The sequence below is a fragment of the Penicillium hordei genome (genome assembly GCF_028827395.1).
Source record: "Penicillium hordei strain IBT 12815 chromosome Unknown utg000001l_segment0_segment0, whole genome shotgun sequence".
Classification (NCBI taxonomy): domain Eukaryota; kingdom Fungi; phylum Ascomycota; class Eurotiomycetes; order Eurotiales; family Aspergillaceae; genus Penicillium; species Penicillium hordei.
The window spans coordinates 3252941-3275771 of record NW_026623142.1 but is presented as its reverse complement, the minus strand read 5'-3'; the positions used below and the strand labels follow the sequence as shown (position 1 = coordinate 3275771).

At 50.3% G+C, this 22831-nt stretch overlaps 10 protein-coding genes across 10 annotated transcripts; 2 read left to right on the top strand and 8 right to left on the bottom strand.

The window, feature by feature from the left end:
• Window positions 1–525: 525 nt before the first annotated feature.
• On the bottom strand, window positions 526–947 carry N7537_001244 (uncharacterized protein; the record flags this gene model as incomplete). Its single annotated transcript, XM_056892302.1, has 2 exons — window positions 526–852; window positions 912–947. 2 exons carry the CDS (start codon window positions 945–947, stop codon window positions 526–528), a joined length of 363 nt encoding a protein of 120 aa, XP_056757297.1.
• A 479-nt stretch (window positions 948–1426) lies between these two features.
• Window positions 1427–3131, bottom strand: N7537_001243 (fructose-bisphosphate aldolase FBA1). The gene is made up of 3 exons (XM_056892301.1): window positions 2754–3131; window positions 2283–2696; window positions 1427–2213 (listed from the first exon to the last, which is right to left on the bottom strand). Exons 1-3 carry the CDS (start codon window positions 2859–2861, stop codon window positions 1653–1655), a joined length of 1083 nt encoding a protein of 360 aa, XP_056757296.1. The 5' UTR covers window positions 2862–3131; the 3' UTR covers window positions 1427–1652.
• Window positions 3132–3916: 785 nt separating this feature from the next.
• On the bottom strand, window positions 3917–5764 carry N7537_001242 (putative ubiquitin C-terminal hydrolase; the record flags this gene model as incomplete). Its single annotated transcript, XM_056892300.1, has 1 exon — window positions 3917–5764. One exon carries the CDS (start codon window positions 5762–5764, stop codon window positions 3917–3919), a length of 1848 nt encoding a protein of 615 aa, XP_056757295.1.
• Window positions 5765–6755: 991 nt separating this feature from the next.
• On the bottom strand, window positions 6756–8425 carry lys1 (saccharopine dehydrogenase (NAD+, L-lysine-forming); the record flags this gene model as incomplete). The annotated part of the gene is made up of 10 exons (XM_056892299.1): window positions 6756–7038; window positions 7092–7164; window positions 7229–7303; window positions 7367–7463; window positions 7517–7689; window positions 7745–7771; window positions 7835–8075; window positions 8134–8150; window positions 8228–8308; window positions 8365–8425. 10 exons carry the CDS (start codon window positions 8423–8425, stop codon window positions 6756–6758), a joined length of 1128 nt encoding a protein of 375 aa, XP_056757294.1.
• Window positions 8426–9007: 582 nt separating this feature from the next.
• Window positions 9008–9772, bottom strand: N7537_001240 (uncharacterized protein; the record flags this gene model as incomplete). The annotated part of the gene is made up of 2 exons (XM_056892298.1): window positions 9008–9567; window positions 9730–9772. The coding sequence occupies 2 exons, from the start codon at window positions 9770–9772 to the stop codon at window positions 9008–9010; spliced, it is 603 nt and encodes a 200-aa protein (XP_056757293.1).
• Window positions 9773–10750: 978 nt separating this feature from the next.
• N7537_001239 (uncharacterized protein) lies at window positions 10751–11968 on the bottom strand (the record flags this gene model as incomplete). Its single annotated transcript, XM_056892297.1, has 1 exon — window positions 10751–11968. One exon carries the CDS (start codon window positions 11966–11968, stop codon window positions 10751–10753), a length of 1218 nt encoding a protein of 405 aa, XP_056757292.1.
• Window positions 11969–12618: 650 nt separating this feature from the next.
• Window positions 12619–15322, top strand: N7537_001238 (putative RNAPII degradation factor Def1; the record flags this gene model as incomplete). Its single annotated transcript, XM_056892296.1, has 2 exons — window positions 12619–12907; window positions 12993–15322. The coding sequence occupies 2 exons, from the start codon at window positions 12619–12621 to the stop codon at window positions 15320–15322; spliced, it is 2619 nt and encodes an 872-aa protein (XP_056757291.1).
• Window positions 15323–16349: 1027 nt separating this feature from the next.
• N7537_001237 (OSBP family protein) lies at window positions 16350–17734 on the bottom strand (the record flags this gene model as incomplete). Its single annotated transcript, XM_056892295.1, has 4 exons — window positions 16350–17132; window positions 17196–17250; window positions 17302–17627; window positions 17675–17734. The coding sequence occupies 4 exons, from the start codon at window positions 17732–17734 to the stop codon at window positions 16350–16352; spliced, it is 1224 nt and encodes a 407-aa protein (XP_056757290.1).
• A 926-nt stretch (window positions 17735–18660) lies between these two features.
• N7537_001236 (putative MFS transporter) lies at window positions 18661–20347 on the top strand (the record flags this gene model as incomplete). Its single annotated transcript, XM_056892294.1, has 3 exons — window positions 18661–19089; window positions 19141–19374; window positions 19430–20347. 3 exons carry the CDS (start codon window positions 18661–18663, stop codon window positions 20345–20347), a joined length of 1581 nt encoding a protein of 526 aa, XP_056757289.1.
• Window positions 20348–20475: 128 nt separating this feature from the next.
• On the bottom strand, window positions 20476–22573 carry N7537_001235 (uncharacterized protein; the record flags this gene model as incomplete). Its single annotated transcript, XM_056892293.1, has 8 exons — window positions 20476–20772; window positions 20826–20909; window positions 20975–21031; window positions 21079–21317; window positions 21402–21596; window positions 21649–21773; window positions 21825–22307; window positions 22356–22573. The coding sequence occupies 8 exons, from the start codon at window positions 22571–22573 to the stop codon at window positions 20476–20478; spliced, it is 1698 nt and encodes a 565-aa protein (XP_056757288.1).
• Window positions 22574–22831: the final 258 nt, after the last annotated feature.

Genomic DNA, 22831 nt, shown 5'->3' with positions numbered 1-22831 from the left:
TAGCCTTGGTCGATATCATATCGGAAATTGGGATCTCTCCAGTTGCCATCATCGTCAAGTTTCTGAATCCCACAGTTTGATTGTAGAGTCTCATAGCCGCCTCGAGGTGGATTAGCTCTTGTAGTTCGTTGTCGAGGTCTATGAACTATTACGATAGTGGGTCCGTCAATAGGGCGTCGTATGCTTGGATCTCGTTATATGTACCGCTAGTGGTAGGATGAGAGGTATTTCGGTAGACGGCATGGTGGCTTGCGGTGCTTTCATAGTTTTCCCTTTGGAGACTTGTTAGTAAGAGACGGCGATTGATCTTGGGAGTAAATAGAGTTCATACCGATGTTTTGAGTTGTGGAGTCGGGATGGAGGATGAGAAAGGAGGATGAGAAAGAATGATGAAGGAGAATAAAGGAGGAGGAAGCTGAGATTGAGGTTGAAAAGTGATGGATGAGACAGCTATAGCAGGACAAACCAGTCACCAACAATCCACATAGCTAATTCTCCATACCACTCTGTACCCAACCTCCCATTTCAAAGCACAATAACAACCCTTCTACTACCAGGACGAGTAATCTCCAAGTTATCAGTCGATGGCCGAAACCCATGCTCGCATAGAGTCGAGCGATTAGCCCTCACAAACGTGCGTTTCATATGACGCGGCAGCCGATTGAAATCCGCCACAATGCTCCGGTGCAAGGATGCCACTTTCGACTTGGCCTGAAGCCAGGACCCACGGTGCAGATTGAGCTGTGCGGGTGTCGTGGTCGAGTTGTTGATTGCCAGCATAGTTCGGTCGTAGATTCCAATTGCCGTCTTGGTGAAGACCAGTTCTTCTAGATTGCCGCTGAGGTCGAGGACCTGTTATAGCATTAGGTTTGTTAGCAGAGAGGACTATGCTTGAATTTGGTTGTATGTACCTGTTGTGGAACTTGGGCCAGTCGAGTAGAGGGCATGATGATTTGCGGTGCTGGTGTAATTTCTCTTTGATGAGGGAGAGAGGAGCAAGGGCTCACTCCGATGTTTTGGGTTACGGAATCGAGATGGAGGTTGATGGAGGTCGAAGATTGATGTATGAGAAAAGGAAGGTGTTTGTGAATCAATCGGGCGAGCTTTTATGGAATTCTAAGAGAGAAGTAAAGCACAGGAGAGGAGAGAAGCCCAATGGTTTTGCCCATCGAGTGAACCACTTCATATCCTAGAGGCTAGGCTTCGGGATTGAGTAACAACGGTAGAGCCAGGAGACAAGCAAATATCAACAAGATGTTACAACAGAATCTATAGTGCAGCAATATACTCCGTACGTATATGTCTACGTACGTAATTCGAAGGTGGAGTTGGTAGTGGATAGATCGAAGTATACAGCAACCTCTTGGCAAGGAAGGAATAATATACGGCCTAGCTAGTCATTACATCGAATATTGATGGAATATAATTATCAAACAGAACGTTACAGTTCATATTCCAGAGGAGCGGTCATAAGGACCGTGATATGGACATTCATTACAGCGTGTCAAAATACAACGCTACATACAACCGGGACGCCCACATCCCCAGGCACGCCCAACGCTTTTTCGGCCGCATGAAGAGAGGATATGAGGGTAATCAAAAGGGGTAAAAAAAAGGGAATCAAACATGCGACATCACATAGACGTCAACATTTACAGCTGACCAGCAGTGTTGAAGTCCGCGAGGGCCTCCTTAACACGCACGCTCATGGTCTTCTCACCCTCGCGAACCCAGACGCGGGGATCGAAGGCCTTCTTGTTGGGCTTATCAGCACCGTCGGGGTTACCGACCTGGGTCATGAGGTAGTCCTTCTTGCTGAGGACGAAGTCACGGACACCGGCGAGGTAGGCGAACTGCATGTCAGTGTCGACGTTGACCTTGACGACACCGTAGCTAATGGCCTCCTTGAACTCCTCCTTGGAAGAGCCGGAACCACCGTGGAAGACGAAGAAGACGGGCTTGTCGGAGGAAGAACCGGTCTGCTCCTTGACGTACTTCTGGTGCTTGGAGAGGAGCTCGGGGTGGAGCTTGACGTTGCCGGGCTTGTAGACACCGTGGACGTTACCGAAGCCAGCGGCAATGGAGAAGTAGGGGCTGATGGCGGCGAGGGTGTTCTGGATGGCCAGGATGTCCTCGGGCTGGGTGTAGAGGGAGTTGTTGTCAACATCCTCGTTGTTGACACCGTCCTCCTCACCACCGGTGATACCGATCTCCTGTAGAAGTGATTAGCAGTGTATCGATGTTATAATTTGATGTTCTTTTTTTTTTTGGGCTTGACATACCATCTCGAGCCACTGCTTCATGGGGGCAGCACGCTTAAGGTAGGCGGCGGTGGTGTTGATGTTGTAGTCGACGGGCTCCTCGGACAGATCAATCATGTGGGAGGAGAAGAGGGGCTCGTTGTGCAGCTTGAAGTAAGCCTCATCGGCATCGAGCATACCATCAAGCCAAGGAAGGAGCTTCTTGGCGCAGTGATCGGTGTGAAGGATGACGGGGATGTCATAGGCGGTGGCCACGCTACGGATGTAGTGGGCAGCGGCGACGGAGCCAGCAATGGAGGCCTTCTGGCCCTCGTTGCTCACACCCTTACCAGCGAAGAAAGCGGCACCACCCTGGGAGACCTGCAGGATAACGGGGCACTTCTGGTCACGAGCAGCCTCGAGGGAAGCGACAACAGTGGAAGAGGAGGTGACGTTCTAGTGGGGAGTTAGTACACGATTCCAATTGTAAACGATTGACATTTAGGAACTCACGATAGCAGGAATGGCAAAGCCGTTCTGCTTAGCGTACTCGAAGAGACGGAGGACATCGTCACCGACGATGACACCGGACTTGCGGTTAAGTTGCTCAAGGACACCCATTATGAAGTTTGTACAAAGATTTTGGTTTGTAGAAATCTAAAGAGAAAGAAGAAAAAGAAGGTCAGATCCAATGGTAAAGTAGTTAAATGTAGTGAAACCAAGCTCCTTACCGGGAGCTGAAAGCGGGCAGAGTTAAATAAGGAGGAGGGGCAAAAGGCAGAGGAGGGGCAAGCGTCATCGGTGAAGGAGAGACAAGGTAGACTCACCGGTGGTGGAGATTTTGTGGAACTGAAGTGAGGTCAGTGTGATTTCAAGAAAAAAAGAGAGATAATAGAGAGAAAAGAGATAAAAGAGATGAGATGATCTAATATAACCTCTTTATGTATGGCCAGTCCTGGTGGTCTTCCCGACCTTTTCCCGTGATAGCCCGATGTTGTTGTATCCGGGAGCTATTCAGAGCTTTAGGAAATGAGGCCTTTTTTTTAATTTTTTAATTTTTTTTTACATCTATATCATGAGATTGAGCTTCTAAGTTTGTAATGGTCACATTTATCAACATCCTATTACAGCTAATACCAGCTATGATAGCTATATAATAGCGATGCCTGGATATAACAAGAGAAGAACTCACCCCAATCCCAACAAGAGTGCCCCGAAGAATCCGTATTTTGTTCGTGGCGGGGCCGAGGAATTCGAGGCCATTCGCTACATTTCCATTTTCTATTACTTTATTACTTTAGTATTCATATTTAATATTCAATACCGTTTAATTTACTTCGAATTCATTCTCCGGTGAAGATGTGAAGACTATAGAATAAATATACTACATATGTACATCGTACGTTCTACATACGATGTACATATGATGTACGATGTAGACATATGTTGTAGAGGGGCATGGCGGAAAGTCGAGTGACATCATATGTTCTGTGCCGTTTATCGGAAGTTACTATTTCCCTTTTCCCTTTTCCCTTTCCCCTTTTCCCATTCGGATTTCAACTATTCCGAGCGTTTAGCACTTTCTAAATCACCTCTTAATTTGATACCCCATCTGTACAAAAGTATGGGCATGTTTATGTACTGGACTCTAAAAGAAAAAGAAAACGCCTATGCTATCAACCTCCGCTCGTGTCGGGCTTCTCCAACTCGTAGAACAAGAGATAGACCTCCCTTTGCATGCCCAGCACGTCTGAGGTCTTACATTCCTTAATTTTCTCGTCCGAAATGCGCCACCATCGATCGTTCGGTTTGCGACGGCGCCGAAGCCGCGAACTGACCCCAGTGGGGGCATCCTGGGAAGGGCGGGGTATGTTGTGGGAGGGCCGGGACGGACTCCAGCGACCCGGGTCTGTCGTCGGGCTGTTGTTATCAGATGTAGGGGACAATGTCTGTTTGGAAGAACGGGAGGTGGTGCTCTGGAACGAACGACGCGACCCAGAGGTTGTAGGCCGTAGTTGAGGAGGGGAGAGTTGGGTCGCTGAAGCTCCAGATAGCGAGGTCGACGAGCCTGCCCTCGAGATGCTTCCATCGCCGTCAGCATCGGGGCTGCTACGTGGTACAATCCGGGGGCTGGGCGCCACGGAGGGGCTCTGACTGGCAGTGCGACTCTGTGCATAGGAGCTGAAGACCTCGGGTGTCGAGAACGGAGGGTAGATATGATTCCGTCGGAAGGACTCGTAGTGTCCGCTGTGGTGGCTACCTTTATGACAGACAATCGCAAGCAGCTTGTACCATTTCTGGCTTAAGATGCTTCCCAAGGGGAGCCGCTCTGGGAACGAGACCTTGGCCGCGTTCTTGCTCGAACTGCTTTGATCAAAGATCGACCGCGACAAGTGGATGGCGATGACCTTTGGGAACGCTGTGATGCGCATATGCCGCGCAATCCTGCGCTTGGGGGCGGTCTCTGACGGAGGGAATACGATACCCTCCAGCTCGGCCTCGGGGTCCGTCTCTAGAGCCTCGCAGAGGCGGGAAATCTCCTGTTCTAACCGATCTCGATCGCCTTGTGTTCGGGTACGGGCTAGCTCGGTGGTCTTCACATCCACAGCATGCCGCAGGCGACATCGGTCGCAACGGAAATCCTCGATATATTCCGTCTTGAGGAGGCCGTCGAAGCACGAGTTGAGGGTCGTCGAGCTCTTCTGCGGCACCTGCAGTGTCAAGTTGACAAAAGCCGTCTGGTTTGGCTTATATTGGTAATGGCAAAACTGGCACTCGATCTGCGACTCCATTTTGCCCTCGAACGGGAATCCAGACTCCTGGTCGATTTCCTTGAGTTTCGTGTCGATGATGGCAGGCAGTCCATTGGCAGAACCATCATCGATGCGCACCTCCACCTCGGACGAGCTTTCTTGTGTGCTGCCCTCTTCGCCTGCCGTGCTGGACGCAGCTACGTCAATGGCACCCAATGCTCGTTGACGTGCGCGCGCACCAGCATGGTACTCATCGCAGAGCCGCTCGAGAACAATCTGTAAGAATTCCTGCGCGTCCTGCTGATTGCGGCTGATGCGCGTGCGAAACGCGTATTCTAGAGCCTGGATGAAATCGCGGGCTGAGATAGTTTTCTTGTAGATCGGCCGCTCATTCAACCGGTCCAGCATCTCCTTCAATGCCCGTGTGGTTATCCCCTGTTGTAACTCCCGCAATTTGTCCGACCGCGCTGGCGAAAGTTCATCCTCGCTCGGTAGCGTATGGTATATTTCCGGTCCATCCAGCTGGCGCCGGTGCAGCTCGCGGATCAGGTAGACTCGCAGATCCCCCAATCCGGCTAATGCCTGCAGCACCGAATTGATAAAGCAGTCATTGGCCAGGTTGGACAGACCCACGATGCTCTTCTTGCGATTGCTATCGTTTGACTCATCTCCGTCGATTGTGTAGTTCGGCCCAAAGACGTAGAACAGAGCAACGGCGGCGAGCGAGGCCCCGGCCGCATAGGCGGCGACCGTTGTCGGCTTTTCTTGCATCAAGCAATGTGGTATAGAGGAAGGGAGGTTCGGCGGTTCGTGTAGGTGTCGAAACAGGCAAACTTCAATCTCACTACCCCATCCTCGGATTAGCCCGGATGTAGGTAAGGAAAGGTGTGAGATGTCAGAGAATTGATCACAAGAGAAGACCAATGTAGTCCAATATGGGGGCCAGGGTCTTCCGAGATTGAAGGGCTGACAGATCAATTTTGGGTGCAGAATTGAATAAGTTCGGGGAAGATGGGAGAAGGGGCGAGAGTGGAGCGTCATGCGATTTATGCGGAGAAGGAAACAATGAGCATTTTCGACCGGAGTCCAAAATCAGGTTAGCCACAGTCAAACGGGGCAAACTCCACGATTATCCCGACTCGAAGTGAAGGAAATGAGCACATTCCTGTCTTCGTTTCCGCATGAGACTTTGATTTCATCCAATGAGGCATTCCTCTTAGGCCGTTATAGTGGGTTAGACCCCCCCCCCGGGCGGATTCTCCGGATATCCGTCTTACATATCCCCCGCATATTACGGAGGTTGACGGCGGTTACATGTAGTCTGGGGTAAAGTGAGCCATATCTTGGAAGATGAGTTTTGAAATATCAGAAATGTCATGGGTGTCAGAATATCTATGTGTCGGAAATATGGGCTTAGGCCTCTCAAAAGCAACATAAACTTTCAGACGAGTCATCTCCGCCATGTGAGAGCGATTCGCTTGAGAATGAATCAAATGATTGGTCAAAAACACCTAGATAATGTGAACAGCACTGTTTGAACTTGACTATGCATGTACATATATCTTGCCACACTGGTAGAGACACCACCGAGCTTCTACGGCCGTTCTAGAAGGAAACGGGGTACGATTCATATTATCTTCATCATCTGTCATGTGTCTGAAATTGCAACTTTTGTAGCATTCCGTATCTGAAACTATTTCTATCAAATGTACCCAATCATGTAAATTTCTCCGACACAAAGACGCCTACCAGCACAGCAAGCTTAGGCCTGAAGCGACTTAGGCAGGGTAGCAACCTTCTCATCGAAGAGCTGCTCAGCCTGCTTCCAGACCCGAGAGTTGGCCCGGTCATTAAGCGTGAGAAGACTAGGCAGAAGAGCCTCGCTGAACATCTCAGAGCTCTCACGGGGAAGGAGAGATGGGAGGTGATCAATGCTGATCACGCTGAGAGGTAGGCCTCCAGCCTCCAGGCCGGAGACGGGAACTGTGGGCTTATCGAAAGTGGTCGTAATGTCGTACAAAGGAATAGGGTTCAAAGGGTTAGATCTTTTGAGAATTAGCTGTGCACTCGCTAGCATAGTTCATGTCCGATAACTCACGTGTCGGCGCTGACGTCGCAGATAACAGACAGGGTTCGGTTAGGGGCAGAGAGAGACTCCAGGTTCACGAAGGCTAATGCAAAAAGAAAGATATCAGCCAATTGAGCCGGGACCGGAGGATGTATGTATAAAATTACCTGGAATCTTAGCTGAGAGGTAGATGCAGTTGACAAAGATATCCGCTTCGTGTGAGATTTCCTTGAAAGGACCACCTGTGTATGTTAATTTATGAACTTGGATTAAATTGAAAAGGCTCGAAATAGTAATTGACTCACCTCGCGCAGTCTCTGCCATGTCCCACTCAATAATGTTGGACTCGGGAATACCGACATCCTTGGCCAGCTGCACGGCACCGCTGCCACAGCGTCCGAGCTGTAAGATTGTTAATATGTATATCGCTTTCCGCAGATCTGCACAAAACTCACAGCTCCAATGACAAGGATCTTAGGTGCCTTTCCAGCGACCTTCTTGCCAGCCTCGAGCGACTCCTTGACAGACTCGACCAGACGGTCTTGGTTGGCATAGGGGACCTCACCAGGCAAGGTCTCGTTGGGGTGTGTCAATTGCCAAGCCCAGTTCTTCACAGCCAAAGCAGATCCTGTTCCACGTCTTAGTATTGATTGTGCCAAACATCGAGCTTCACGTATAGATACCTGCGTAACCGGCGGACCACCCGAAGGCTAGTAAATAGAAAAGATTAGTTGATTGAGTCAAAAAAGAACACTTCGGGACATGACTCTTACCAGCAACTCGGCGTCCGGAATCATCAGTCAAGAATTCCAGGTCGAGCAATGTGCCCTTGCCGCGAGGCCAACGGCTGAGAACCTTTTCCCAGCCGCCCTGCTGCTTGAAGCAGTGTGCGAAAGTGACGTGGACGTGCTCCAGAGGGAAGTCATCCTCCGGCAGCTCCTTGAGACCCAGAATGACGGCATCCTTGGGCGCATCCTGAACCCAGGATCCTTCCTCGACCAAAGGCGCACCGATCTATAACAATCGATGATATTCAGGGCGGGGTTGAGTTATATTACGGAGTGAACCATACCTTGGAGAATTCCTCATCTATAAAGCGAAATCAGTCATCAAGTCCAACAGCAATGGATACGGGGAGTATGGGTAATATGGGAAATTGGACGTACCGTCAAAGATGCGTTGAGTTGAGCGCTCGACAGTCACATCATATCCAGCATCGATCAATGCCTTGCAGGTAGTTGGGGTCACTAGATAATGTATTAGCCAATTGCTTCCCCCGCCATTGTGGGCTGAAGCTACTCACAGGCAGACCGCGCCTCAGCGGGCTTGGTCTCAGCGCGCAGCCAAATCTTTTGTCCAGCCATTTTGAAAGTAGAGAATTAGAATATGCTGATGAGGGAATAAGAAACCAAACAGATATTAATTGCCTATCACCAATAATGACACAGACTTTCCCCTCCAGTAATAAGCGGGGATGGCAATGGTTATTCCGCTCCGAGGAATGACTCAGTCCCGATTATCGGCTCCTTGAAACTTAAAGCTCCGAAAGAGCCGTAGGCGTTGGATATTATTTGAAAGCAAAAGTGGTGCTCCAAATAATAAGGATGGAGCAGAGAGTAAGGAGTGACAGGGTTATGTCAATCAGAAGTTATGGGACATAGCAGATGCCTACTACAACATACTACCTAGTACGGTGTACAAACAGTTCCTTTTCTTGAAACGCCATACAAGATCATGCATATAAGGGTTCGAAATTCAGTTGTTCCTGAGTTTGATATTTTTCCCGCCCAACTTGGCCAAGGAAAGTATATTCTTCTTATTGCAGCGCGTGTACGGCCCACAACCATGGAAAGTCCCGGACATGAATAGACACCATTCGAAGGCGGAGCAGACATAATGGCATGGAATTAACACGGCAAACCTGCAAGTATAGTGACTCAGCCTATTCAAGCACCCTTTGTCCGGCTGCGAGTCCGGCTACCAATACCATCTCCTGGGATAACCCTGTTCACGACATCCTTGATCTTCTCCTTCTTGGACCGACTGACCTCCTTCTTTGCTCCGTTCTCTGTGTTGGAAGGAGCAGCAGCGGTGCCATTGGAATCTGAGACAGGCTTTTCGTCTGTCTTCAGCTTCTTGGTATCAGGCTCATCTGACGGTTCAGGCTTTTGTTGCTCCTCGTCCTCAGCCAGGGCTGGAGTGGGCGTCACAGCCGAATCAATGTCACGTTTCTCACCCGCCACTGTCTCATTTTTGGGCCCTACTGAGATTTGTGACTGACGGGCAATGGGAGCACTGCCGGGAGCAGATTCTGTGGGCTCTGTCACAGGTGGCGTAGTTTCTGAGGCGGGCTTGGGTGCCTCAAGCCCTGCTTCTGCCTTTAGCTGATCGGTGTCTATATCGGACTTTGCCGTTTCAGGAATAGGTGGGCTATCTGTTTGAGTTGTGTTTAATCTGTTCTGGAATGCATGCGAGTGTTCTTTGACTAGCTGGGCAGTATCCCGATCTGTTGTGTCCCTTAGTCAGCATCTGGCGTGCACCTGGGCAATTTACAAGCATCCGGTTAAAGAAACACCGTCCTGCAACCATATTTGAGAAAACAAATAGGCCGTTTAGACCAATTGCCCCTTGGGTTGTGTGGTAGTGCATGTGCAGATAAATCACATACCTGAAACTGCATTCTGCACGGGGGCTGCTGCTGAAGAAGTCATTGTGGATCGATGATGTCAGATGCCGGGGCAATGTGATTTAAATTGGCAGAGATTGAGTGGGAGCGTATTCGCAGAAGCAATGCGACTCAAATTCTTGCTCAGGTAAGTTTGTACGAGGAAAAAAGAAGCAAAGAGAAGTCGGTTAATTCGGGGAGGGGGAGTATGAGGTGAGGTCGCGCGGTGACGTACTCGAGAGCACTGGAGACGCTGCCCCCGGCTGATTCGTCGCTCCAGCCCTCTTAACTCACCGTGGCATTCTGTCGCACAGCCTCACCAGATCCAGAATTATAATTGCCACGCAATGATCTCCACAAGAGGTAGCTGTGGGCACCACAGCTTTGTTAAAGGTTAGTACTCGACCACAAAGGCTGTGAACCTTATCCCTAGATAGGAAATCGTGTAGACATGTTTAGGTTATGCTCTTCATTGGGCTTAAATGGCTTGTCTAGGAAATTGGCCGAGCCACTATTCACAATGGGTTATATATATGAGAGAAAAGGAGGGCTTTCGTATATTTGGTATAACGAAGAGGTAAGTTTGAGGATAATTGATAGTATCCAGGTGCATCACACACCTCCAATTCTGTTTTAGCCGAGTCTTCCTTGCAACTAAATCCCCATACAACTCGGCAAGGAATGTATGCACGACCGGCAAGAAGCAAGAAGATGAGGCTCTAACCTGGGGTGAAGTAGCGGTAGTGGATTTCCTTTGTGCGATGGTTGGGAGAATAGGCTGGTCGAACAGCCAGGCTGAAATAATTTCAATTGTGTAATAGTACACAAATGGATCCAGAGGGGAATTGTATCCTAGCAGCATGCCGGCATGACTGCAGTGATCCTGCCTATGATCGCCTCTTATGGTAGAAAAATAGAGAAACGTGTGTGCCTCATGAGTGTTCGCGCTGGCTTAGGTGTTCTTAAAACATCCTAGCTAGGTACGAGAGTAGAGTGGTTGTGCAATAAGTCTGGGACAAGAGGATCATGTAAAACTCCAGTTCAAACGGCCGAGATGTTCCTCTTCAGACGATGTATGTGACTTCTCATCGACTGGAGCTGCTGGCTGTTCGGGTAGCAGTTCTGAAATATGTTCCTCCAGACGGGAGATATCACGGAACCTCTTCCGGTCAATAAGGACGCGAAGAACCTCCGAACCAATCTCGAAGAAAGCATCGCGCCTAATTTCATTCCAAGCCTGGAATTTGCTTGGTGAGAGGTTCGCCACGAATTGGAGGAATGGCCGTGGATCAGGATTTGTTGGGTGACAGACAGCCACAGATGCTACCAGTAAGGACCGAGGAGACAGCACAGAAACCGTATCCTTGAACTGGTCATACACTAACGTTGATACCTGCTCACCCGATGGTTTGTGTTCCATGGCCATGCGGGTTAGGTGAGCACCTGCAGCCAGGAGCATTGGTTTCCTTGACTTATGGGAAGAAGCACTCTGGAAATGCATCTGGCATACACTCAGATAATGTGCCATCGCCGAGTCAAAGCCATTTCCAAAGCAGGATTCTGCATCTATAAAATCAACAAGGAGATGATTGAAGGTCTGCCGCGCGAGCCCTTCAGTCATCTGGCCATTCTGACTACCTAGATCATGGCCCATGAGCATTTGCAACCACTGCATGACAGTACTGTGCAACCCCTCTGCTACCATGAACTTGGTCAACGATGTAGTCACTGAACGCAAACGTAGAAGCATTTGCCTCGATGTGCCATCTGAGGCCCAATACCAATCAACAATCCGAGATGCCACCCGAGATGTGTTCATATCGGCCGGGGATCTGGAAAGGAGAAGTTGAGACTTCAGACAATCATTGATTGTGAGTGGAGTGACTGAGCCAGCTGCAGCCATTTGATCAAATACTGCCATGGGTTCCTCGGCTAGTCGTCGTTGGCCCTCGATGCTTTGCAATGGAGTGGGTTCCTGTGAGATGGGTCTGGTTGGAATGATACGGAAAAGAGGGTTATCGAGGATGTTCTGCAAATGCTGATCGGTTGCATGCGCTGATGATTCCGGGTTGGAGAGAGGTCGGCCATGATTGTTGCCTGATGCGGGATAAGCCCCATCTAGTTGGCGACGAAAGGAAGATGTCAGGGCATTTAGCAGTTGCTGAGACTCTCGTGGAGTACGAGGCAAGGGTTGATGGATTTTGGGCCAGGACTTGAACTGAAAAATGGATGTACCCTTCATGATGATGAGAGTTACAAAGTTTATGGGTACCTATGTAGGTATGTTAGATGATGCATCGAGGTTAAAGAGGGAGGATCGACGAGGGCGGTGAAACAAGCCTCGTCTCCTTCCAAAGGGCGAAAAAAAGGTGAATGACGAGTAGAAGAAATCAAAAAAAAAAAGAAAAAAGAAAAACCACACTGACACAAAAACTATTTACCTAAAAATAATTTCCATTTCAATTAGTAGAATATAACTAGATGTCTATATCTATAAATATAGTCCAATATAATTATTCTAAATCAAAAATATCTTAAAAATGTAAAATAGACTTAAGTAGAGATCCCTTTGTTACTGTAAATTCCCCCAGCATCCAATAAGCGCCACTCGCTAAAAGCCAGGCAACGCCAAGACTTGAAGGGAAGCAACTCAGATCCCGTTAGCTTTTGATCCTTTCTTCAATCTTGTCATCTCCTAACGTATTCTCCCTCTCCCCCCAATTAATCTCTTTGATTTTACCTCTTCTTCTCGTTTCTTCTGGCCCCCGTGCCTGTGGTTCTGGTGCTGTTCCTCTTCTGCGAGGGTGCTTCATTTCAATAGCCTTTCCTTGCGAATCGTGACCTCCTTCCTCCCTCAATACTTCTCCATCTTACACATCTTCATCAATCAATATGTCCGATATTCAGAACCGATCCTCCGCCTCGCGGGGTAGAGTATCCGCCCGTGGTGGCCGTGGCGGTTTCAGCTCCAGAGGCGGTCGTGGTGGAAACAGATCTGCAAATGACAACTCAGACATCTCATCCTTTGAGGAGGGTGAAATTGGACAGATGAAGAAGAAGTACTCCGACACTCTCCCAACTCTTAAGGAAATGTTCCCAGACTGGAAGGACGAAGATCTGGTGTTCGCACTGGAAGACTCGAACGGCGAGCTGTTGGAGGCAATTGAGCGCATCAGTGAAGGTCGAGTTCCCGTCAACCCCAATTCTCCCGACTCGAAATCAATCGAATCTTGTGATTCGAGGACCGTGACTGACTGGCTTTGTAGGTAATGTATCTCAGTGGGGTGAGGTCAAGAAGAAGACCACAGACCGGACTCGCCCTAAGCCCAAGGAGGCCCCGAGCGCCTCGACTGAGACAACTGCAGCTTCCGCTCGTGGAACCCGTGGTCGCGGTGGAATAGAGGGTCGTGGACGTGTTCGCGCAGACCGGGGCCGTGGTGGTCGCGGAGGCCGTGCAGGATCCGCTACAAATGGAACTCGCGCAGTGTCCACTGCTGTAGAGACTCCGGCGTCTACTGCTATTCCTGCTGTCACATCGGAGTGGGCTGCGCCCAAGGCAGAGGAGACCGTTGCAGAGCCTTCAGCCGAGGGCGAATGGGAGTCGACCGAGGCTAAGAGCAGTGTGATTCCTGAGGGCACAAAGAAGGGGTGGGCGAGTCTTTTCGCCAAACCACCCGCTCCTCCCGTGCAAAAGAAACCTCAAGCCGCTCCTCCTGTTCCCGCTGTCGAGAAGCCCGCCGAGCCTGTGGCCGAGCCATCTCCCCCCGCCCCCGCTCCTGAACCTGTGACTGCGCTCGCTGCCTCCCAGAAGACACCCATCGCCAAGCCCACCCACCCCGTGATCCCTGCCATTCCGACCACCGCTGTTAACCCTCCTAAGGGCGATTTGACCGAGACGAACCTCGAACAAATTCCCGATGTATCCGCTCCCGCTCCTACCGCCACCGCCGCAAGCACCATTGGAAGTGGTATCGACCCCGCGGCCGCGGCCGCGGCTGCTACTACTCCCTCCCGCTTCCCCTCGTCTGCCTACCCTCCCAGCGCTACCAAGCAGGGCCGTACCCCAGGTCTTCAACGCCGTGTGATGGAACAGCAGCAGGCTGTGGTCATGCCCGGCAACCACGCAGTGGACCGCGCTGCGGTTCAATTCGGCAGCATGGGACTGAACGGTGATGCTATTGATATCGATGAGAACCGTGAGGAGGCTGAGACCCGCGCTCAGCCCCCGCAGCACTCCCCTGTTGCTCCCCGTGCCTCTCTTCCACCCGCGACCCAGGCACCACACTCGATGGAGACTGGTGCCGCTGGGCGTCCTGCTCCTGGTTTGCCTCCGGTCCCTCAGGGCGCTTCTGCCGACTCTTTTACCGACTTTGCTCGTTACTCTGAGCCCCAGCAGAAGCCATTCGATCCGTTCACCCAGCAGGTGAGCCAGCCGCAGCCGCAGATTCCAGAGCCGTTTGCCAACCAGGCCCCTGCTCAGCCCACTGCCACCACTGGCAGCGAGTACTCTCCTTTCTACGCCGCCGAGCAGCAGCGTTTCCCCTACTACGCCTCCTATGGCTCTTACGGCCAGTCCCAGGATGCCCCCGCCGGTCCTCGCGCCGGAGCTGGGTTTGGTGTCTCGGCTGCCGAGGCCCAGGCCCAGGTCCCCACCACGCAGCCTCCCAACCGCTACGGCCCTATTGACGCCACTAACAGCGGACACAACACCCCCAACCCCACCGTCCCCGTCGCCACTCAGCAGACCCCCGCTGCTCAGCATATGCCTGGCCAAACTGCGCAGCACGCATATGGCTACCAATACCCTAACTACTACAACAACCCCCACTACGCTTCCTACATGAACCAGATGGGCCAGCAGCAGCAACAGCAGCAGCAGTACGGTGGCGGCAACCGCCCGAGGTACGATGATGCTCGCCGGTATGAGGATCACTACATGCAGCAGCAACAGCAGCAGCACAACCAGCAATACGGCTATGGTAGCCAGTATGGTCCCTACGCCGGTAAGGGTGGCATGTACGGCCAGCCCCACGGTGCTTTCTCCTATGACCAACAATCATCTTCCCCCGCAAACACCGCTAGCTTCAGTCAGGCCATGCCCAGCCGCGACTCTGTCTACGGCCGCACTGGCTCTGCCCAGCAGTCTGACAATCAGTCTGCTACTGGTGCCAATGCATTTGGTACCGGGATGTCGGATGTTTTCGGCCGTTCCCAGGGCAGCTTTGGCCAAAACCCTCCCATCGCTGGACAGCCCCCCGTTGCCACTGATGAGACCAAGGGCTTTGAAGCCCCCAAGGCCGGTGGTCCTAGCCCTTCGCTTGCCCAGAACCGCCCGGGATCCGCTACCAACAGCGTCCCCGGCCAGCCCCAGGCACAGACTGGCCTTCCCCCACTTCAGGGGCAGCAGGGTCAGCAGACCTTCGGCAGCTACCCTCAGCTAAACCCTCAGTACGGTGGACTCGGAGGACTCGGTCACCAGGGCGCGGCCACCCAGACTCACCAGGCCTCTGGCTACGGTAACAACTACGGTGGAGGCTTCGGTAACTACTATGGAAACTCTGGCCGTGGCGGCTGGGGTGGCAACTACGGCCACTAAAAAGACAACGAAACGAAGGGGAGACATAATGACCCACCAAACACATATGGCGTTGCATTTACGGGTGATTTGAAAAGGGGTTTGGTTTTTTTCGTCCACTTTACAGGGAAAGAAACCTCGTGTCTTGTCAAAAGGACAGACATAACCCAGGCATCTCTTCATCTTTCTCTCCTCAACATCTGTGTAATCTCTACTTCTCTTTTTTTGGGGAGCTTGGCTGGTTTTTTTTTTTACTTTGGGGGATTGTCTTCTTGATGTTTGTTTGTTTTCTTTCTTGTTTCCTTGCCTTTCCTCTCAGCCGTCTTGCTCTTCTTTGCTACCACTGCTCCCATCTGATGCGGTCTCTGTATTAAATTCACCAATTCCTCTCTAGGTTTCTCTGTTTTTCTTTTTGTTTTCTCGTTATAACCTAGTCGGTGTCTATTCGGGTCCGGTGTGTCACTTGTTTCTGCGGACGGTTTTCCTGTTTTTTTTTTTTTTACACTACCTACTTCTCTCTTCTGTTGTTCTGTCTTTGTGCCTCCTTGCTATGTGCAATATCGGTCGATGATTATGATGTATGGCTGAATGGGTCTGGTAGAAGTAGATCCAATGCTCAGTTGCGTTCTGGGCTAAAAGTGTCATGAATTATGTATGTCCTGTACGATCCAGTATGGTACCTAAATATGGAGACTGTTCTAGTATTGTACACCTGGGCATTGTAACTATTGTAGTCAAAAGAGAGTACTAGACATTCGTCCTTTACCCCGCATTCAGCCTCTACATGTACTTGCATTAAGATCAAGATGTACACTACCAATATAATTGAAGATACCATATCATTAGATGGAAAGGTTGAGCCGCCAAGTCCAAGCCTATAAGCAAGTGCGCGGCTTCGGCTTCAACCTGGACTGGGAACTATATACAATCGAAATGCAAGATGACACGGTGCAGAATAGGAACCCTAAAAGTCAAATCTATGTGGTGCAAGCAAGGCCCCAAGACAAATTCAGATGAGCCAAAGAAAATTATGGAAGCCCGGAGGTATCTACTCAGTGAGGCCGAGACCCTCGCCGCCAACCTTGTGGTAAGGCGGCTTAGCGCCAGTAGCCTTCTGAGCATCGAAGCGCCAGATACCGCCAGTTTTATCGGTCTCGAAAGCAAGATCGGCCGACTTAGCAAGACGCTGGATCTGGGCGTCGTCGGCACTCTCCTCAATACGGTTGAAGAAGCGGCGCTCCCACTCGTGGCCTCCCTCCTTCTCAATGCGGCGCTGTTCGCGCTGAGCAGTCTCAATGCGCGACTTGTATCCGGAAACGGCATCCATGTCTCCCTTCTGGATGCTGGCGGCTACGTCGCTCCAGGCACGTCGGCTCTCGTATAGATCCTGTTGCTCGAGGGGAGCCAGGGCGAGCGGAGTGACGGGGTTCTCCTTGGAGTTCCACGAGTCGACGACCTCCTTAGTGCGGGCATCCTTAATAGAGAACTTGTCCGACCATTGACCCTCTACCGTGTAAAGGGGCTTCTTCTCACCCTCGCACTCCTTGAACAAGCTCGCGGTGAAGGTGTTCTTCTTGCCGCTCAACCAGCCCTTGCCGGAATAGTCAATCTTAGCGACATAGCCGGTGCTGCTGACGATCTTGGTTGACTTCTCCAGTTCGACGAAGGGCGAGCCATAGATCAGCGACTCGATGTGTAGGTTGGGTAGCGTGATCAGGTATTGCTCCTTCTCGTCCGATCCAGGAGGGGTGATTGTGTACAACGCATGGCCAATCTGCTTCACGAGGATAGTACTTGAGAAAGAGGCCTTCTGCGCGTTGTATCCTTGTAGCTGTGGTTGCATTGTCAGTTATTGCCACCTCTCAATTACTTGGCACAATATTTATCCACTGACCTCAACACCGTTCTTCTCATTGCGGATTGCGTAGGCTGTGGCCGGAGGGTGGTGGCTATTATTCAATCAGTGGGTTGTAGTTCCAAACAGAAGTAGTCTCGCATACCTGACTTGTTCACTGACCAAGGCAGTCTCCCCCACTTCCGCGTCACCTGCCCATTTACCGATAAACAATTCTCCCAGGAACGGGTTCAAGGGCTTCTTCTCACTGCCGAGCTTCTCACTACGGCTGCAGTATTGCTGGTGCAGTGTGCTGAGGAACCACTTGAGAACCAGGAGAGCACGCTTGGCGGGGTCGGCCTCCTTGGCTGGTGCCACGAAGACGGCGGGGTGCTCTGCCCAGTAGGCGGAATATTCGGTGAGGGAGGTAGTAGACAGGATGAAGGGAGGAGCAGTCAACGAGGATAGATCACCGTTAAAGGAGGCGATCGACTAGAAATTTGTTAGCCTAGTATACTCAAATACATGAGCCTGCATGCCTTTAGGAAACTTGTCCATGAGCCCTTGCTATTGGGGGGGACCTGGCTCTGAGAGGACATATTTTGGAATAAGAATGAATTCTTAAGCTATCAAATTGGGCTCGAACTCTCCAAGAAAAAAGACAAGGAGTGTGGGGAGATGGAGGGACGAAGTTGGCCGTTGGCGGTCAGAAGCGGATAACGTCATGGCAGGGGCTGTGTCTTTTGTGAACAGCCACAACACCGAATTAGGTAGTTTTCCAGATACTCTTTTGGAATGTGATTCATTATTAGATGGCATGAAACATGTGAAAGACTCTTTGACCATCTTTCACTAGGGCCAATACTAGGCTATAAGATGGGAGTCCACCAGACTTGAAAACTCCTAGGATTCTCTCAATGCATAATTTCCAAATTATGAGATTCTAAAAGGTTAGAGGTACGTTTTCGTTCATTTTCCATGTGCGCGGGGGTACTCCGTATATACTCCGTACGGAGTAACCGTATCTCCCTCACAGACCTACCCTCGGTAGCCCCGGATTCTTTTCCGCTTCTCTGCCCTACTCGGCAACCCTACCGGTCTTCTCCCCGAATCACATTGGTCCGTCGCCTCTAGATTGGGCAGGATGGACCCTGAGAGATGATAGCAAGCCCTCTGTTCGGGGGCTGCTGGCCTCTAGAACGCTACGTCGGAAGCAAGCCGCCGATCCTCCCAGATGATAGGGAAAGGAGGCATTGAAATTTCTCTTTTATGACTCACGCTTCAAGTCTATGTATCTTGTTGCTGTTGGCTTGATTAGACTCAATCCATTTACTCCTATTTCTTCGCTTTTTATTACAATTGAAGACCTTTCCGTGCATCTACGCATATATCCGACGAGCATGATCTCGGAAAGAAGCCGAATTTAAGAAAGATTGCAGAGATTTCTTTTTCGTATCTTGCATTTGCACTACGAGAGAGATCTTGTTTACCCCTTGCTAGCAGGCACTAGCGATTGATTCTAACCATGTCTCCAACCATCTCAAAGGCTTCCAGCGAGGAGAGGCGGTCTCAGTCCTCGGTGAATGAATCCGAAATCCAGAGAGCTCAACCCCGGTGTTCACAACGAGAAGGAGCTGTGAATAGACTTGACCACGTCCAAAGCCATGTTTCACATCATGATATGGTTGCTAATGATGACTTCCAAGAGGTCGATGCGGAACAATATCTACGCTTTTCACCAGCCCGCAAAGTGATCATCGTGGGTGTCCTGTCGTTCTGCTCTTTCCTGGCGCCCATATCCTCCACCTCTATATTAGCTGCTATACCCGAAGTGGCAAAGACCTATAACACCACAGGAAGTGTGATAAACGCGAGCAATGCGCTATATATGGCATTCATGGGCATTGCGGCTCCTTTCTGGGGCCCCTTTAGTCAAGTCTGGGGGCGACGTCCGGTAGGTAACGAGCGTAAGTCCATCTTGAAGTAACAAGCTAATTGTGAGTAGGTCTTCCTTGTGAGTGCATTCTTGTTCTTTGCATTTAGCATCGGCACGGCTCTAGCACCCAACCTCCCAGCATATTATATTTTCCGCATCTTGACTGCATTCCAAGGAACGTCCTTCTTGGTCGTTGGGAGTTCGGCTTTGGGTGATGTATACGAGCCTCGAGCACGAGCGACAGCATTGGGGTGGTTTTTGTCAGGAACCCTAATTGGGCCAGCCTTTGGACCATTCATTGGCGTACGTCTACTCTATAAATCCAGCCCCGAGGCAATCCGCTAACCTACAAATACAGGGTGTAATCGTCACCTTCCGCTCATGGCGAGTGGTCTTTTGGCTCCAGGCTGCCCTTGGAGGCTGCGGTACGCTCCTCGTCTTCTTCCTTTTCCCCGAAACCTACTCGCATCTGACAAAAGACGACATGGCCGACAAGACGACGTGGCAAAAGGCCAAATATCTTTGGCATCGGATCTCTCCCCTCCAAGTTGCCATTATGCTATTTAAATACCCCAACCTCTTCTGCACCGGTCTTGCTGCCGGCGCTCTCGTCTGGAACCAGTACTCTCTCCTAACTCCGATTCGATACGTACTCAACCCACGCTTCCATCTCACCAGCCCTATCCAGACCGGGTTGTTCTACATCGCGCCAGGTTGTGGGTATCTCGTGGGCACACTCATGGGTGGAAGGTGGGCAGACCATACTGTGAAGAAATGGATCCTCAAGCGCGGTGGTGTCCGAGTCCCCGAAGACAGACTGAAGTCTTGTCTAATATTTTTGGGTGGTGTCATCCCCGGTTGTATCTTGGTCTACGGTTGGGCGGTCGAGAAGGCAGTTGGTGGAATTCCAGTCCCCGTCCTTGCGATGTTCTTCCAAGGAGTGGCGCAGTTGTTCTGCTTCCCTAGTCTCAATACCTACAGCCTAGATGTTATGCAGTCGAGCGGCCGGAGTGCCGAAGTCGTCGCCGGTAGCTATCTGGTACGGTACGTGTTCGGTGCTCTGGGGTCTGGACTTGTCCTTCCAGCGGTAGAGAGCATGGGAGTGGGGTGGTTTAGTACTATCAGCGCCCTGTTTTTGATTGCATCTGGGGTCGGTGTATGGCTCACGACTGTTTTCGGCGATCAATGGCGGGATAAGGTCGAAAAGAAGAGCCAACAGAAGACTGCGGAGAATACCGAAAAGATACAGGAGGACACGACAAAGGCTGAGGCTTGAAAGTTCAATTTTAGAATATCTCAGTAGGGGAGTCTTTGTAAGGCTTAATGATAAAATGCTGTCATGATAAAAATAAACCAAAAGCGAGGTAGGGAATAGTAACTCAAGTGTTTCCGAAATATATATGTTCAGTTACTCACCAAAATGCCCGCGTGCTCATTTTGCACTTCGAGGACATCTTCGTTACGAGCTGGTTGCTTCCCCTTTGCGATGTCATTGGGATCTAGACCACTCTCCGCCACGACACGGTCTATCTTGCGCTGCTCGGTGAATTTCCGACAGTCTTCACGACCCTTTTTGATGTCTACAAAGCAAATAGTGATCATTGCCCCGGCGCAAATGGCGAACAAAAATGGGAAGCCCATCCAATTGTTGTGGGTATTGTTAATGATGGCTTGAATGACATTGGGACCGATGATAGAAGACTAGAAGGTTAGTGAACTTGAAGGAAATATAGCACCAGACATTCGCGACTTACTGCACGATTAGTTATTCCAAAAAGCGCGAAGAACATATTATCGTAGCCGCGTGGCATGAGTTCGCTGATCATCGTTTGGGCGTACTGGCATAATGTTAGAAACCAGAGCGACATGAATCATGTTGAATACCATTCAAATTTCCACCTACTGCATAGTACGGAGCCTGGAAAAGCCCGAAGATCACATTGTAGAAGTAAAACTCCCACTTCATGGCTGTTAGCTGTGAACTCTCAGTTGGGGGCTGATACATACTCTATTGTGATACCCGATGCGATTGGTCCACAGTCCCAGCATTCCCCAAAAGGGGATGAGAACGCTGAAGGAATTTGTGAACAAAAACATGGTCTTCGTCTTAAATTTGAAGTACCGTTGTATATACCAAAAGCCGAATGTTGAAGTGATCGAGCAGGCAGCTTGGGTAATACCGAGATACGTGATCTGCAAGAAAGAAAATGAAACGGAATCGTTCTGGATAATGCTGACGAGGGTACCTATTGAGGTTAGTATATTTTCTTGTTTACATCTATGGGTGTATTGAGTCTCATTTGCAGCAAGCCGTCAAGAAAAGAACCTACCAGTAGTGTTGAGGCCATCGGCAAGAAGAAAATAGGCAAAAAAGTACAGAAATGTCTGTGGAAGAGACTTGATTTCTCGAATGGCGAGCCAGATTTGTTTGAATCCGATGGTCGTGTAGCTTGATCCCTTTGGTATCTTTGGACCGGGCCTTGGTTGTTGGAAAATAAACCACCAAACGCCAAGAACGACCCAATCTGTAGAAGGTCAGATTGTCCGACTGTTTAGTGGATTGCCCAGAAAGCTTACATGAGTTGGTAAGACATAGTGCCAGGTTATTCGAGAAACTGTTATTCTGTAGTGGAAGTAGAACACTCAGATTAAGCACGAGCGTGAGTAGGTATCCAATGTTGCTGTGTGCAGTTGAAATGTTGCTACTGTTGTCAGCGACATGTTAAATAGGAGCTCAGAAAGATCAAACTCACCTGATATGATTCCTCTCCAGTGATTCAATAGTATCATACTCCTCCTGGTCGATCTTACCCTCTCTGAGATCCTCTTCTCTCGCTTTGCGCACATGCGGCGTATACCGCGCCAGACGAGGGAATACAGCAGCGTAGAATACCAACGTTGCACCGTAGGCAATGTATGCCACAACGTACAAGCCCATCGCCGTTGGCCACTGGCTCGGATGCCGGATGGACATCATGCCATACTGCAGTGCCCAGCACACCACCGTTAATGCCAGAAGAAGCCATCGGCCGAATGTTCCATAGTCCGCAGCACTTCCTAGCCAGACGAATATCACCGTCATGAAAGTGAAGCAAAGGCCATTGGCAATAAGAACCACCGAAGATACAGACCGCGTACCTCCCGCCCACGGCACTACACATGCCGATGAATCGGTACAGGCTTTGGGTGGATTCGAGCCAGGTTGATGTCCGGCACCATTCAAGGCCCACTGGAAGCTTCGAGGGCATTAGTCGGGAAATCCTAGTGTTTTTCATTGTACCTACAGGGCTTGGCTGTAGGACCCTGGCCCGACTCCATTATCTCCATTATAATAGAGGTAATATGACCAAAGTTCTTCCCTAGTGGTGGTTGGCTGTTCATACGCGTCCTCGTCAACGCCGAAGAGCCGTTCATATTCCTCCAAGGTAGAATGTGGCTGTGCGGCCGAGGTCACATCAACTGTCGCGTCTTTTTTTGTATCATTTTCATGTATGTTCGCCATGTTGGGGGTGTAAGTTGGATAAGATATTCCTTACATCGTATATCCCCGGAGGTTACCCCGCATCTATCGAACTTGCCTTATCTTTTGTTACATTCAAATGTTCGTTGGCAAGAAGATAATTCACTAGGTAGAGTCTAAGAGGTAATCTAACTAATCCCCTTGAAATGTCCAAGTGTTCCAGGTGTAAGCGCAATGTTGCAGTTGCAGTTGCACCAGGTGGATCCGGTTCAACTCCGATTCCCTTTCAACGTCACCTCA

Bases quoted from the DNA above. Each gene is read 5' to 3' on its own strand.
- N7537_001243 (XM_056892301.1), bottom strand. From the start codon at position 2,861: ATGGGTGTCCTTGAGCAACTTAACCGCAAGTCCGGTGTCATCGTCGGT. The intron at 2,697-2,753 runs GTGAGTTCCTAA...ACTCCCCACTAG, and splicing joins GCTTTGCCATTCCTGCTATC to AACGTCACCTCCTCTTCCAC. The intron at 2,214-2,282 runs GTATGTCAAGCC...TCACTTCTACAG, and splicing joins TGAAGCAGTGGCTCGAGATG to GAGATCGGTATCACCGGTGG.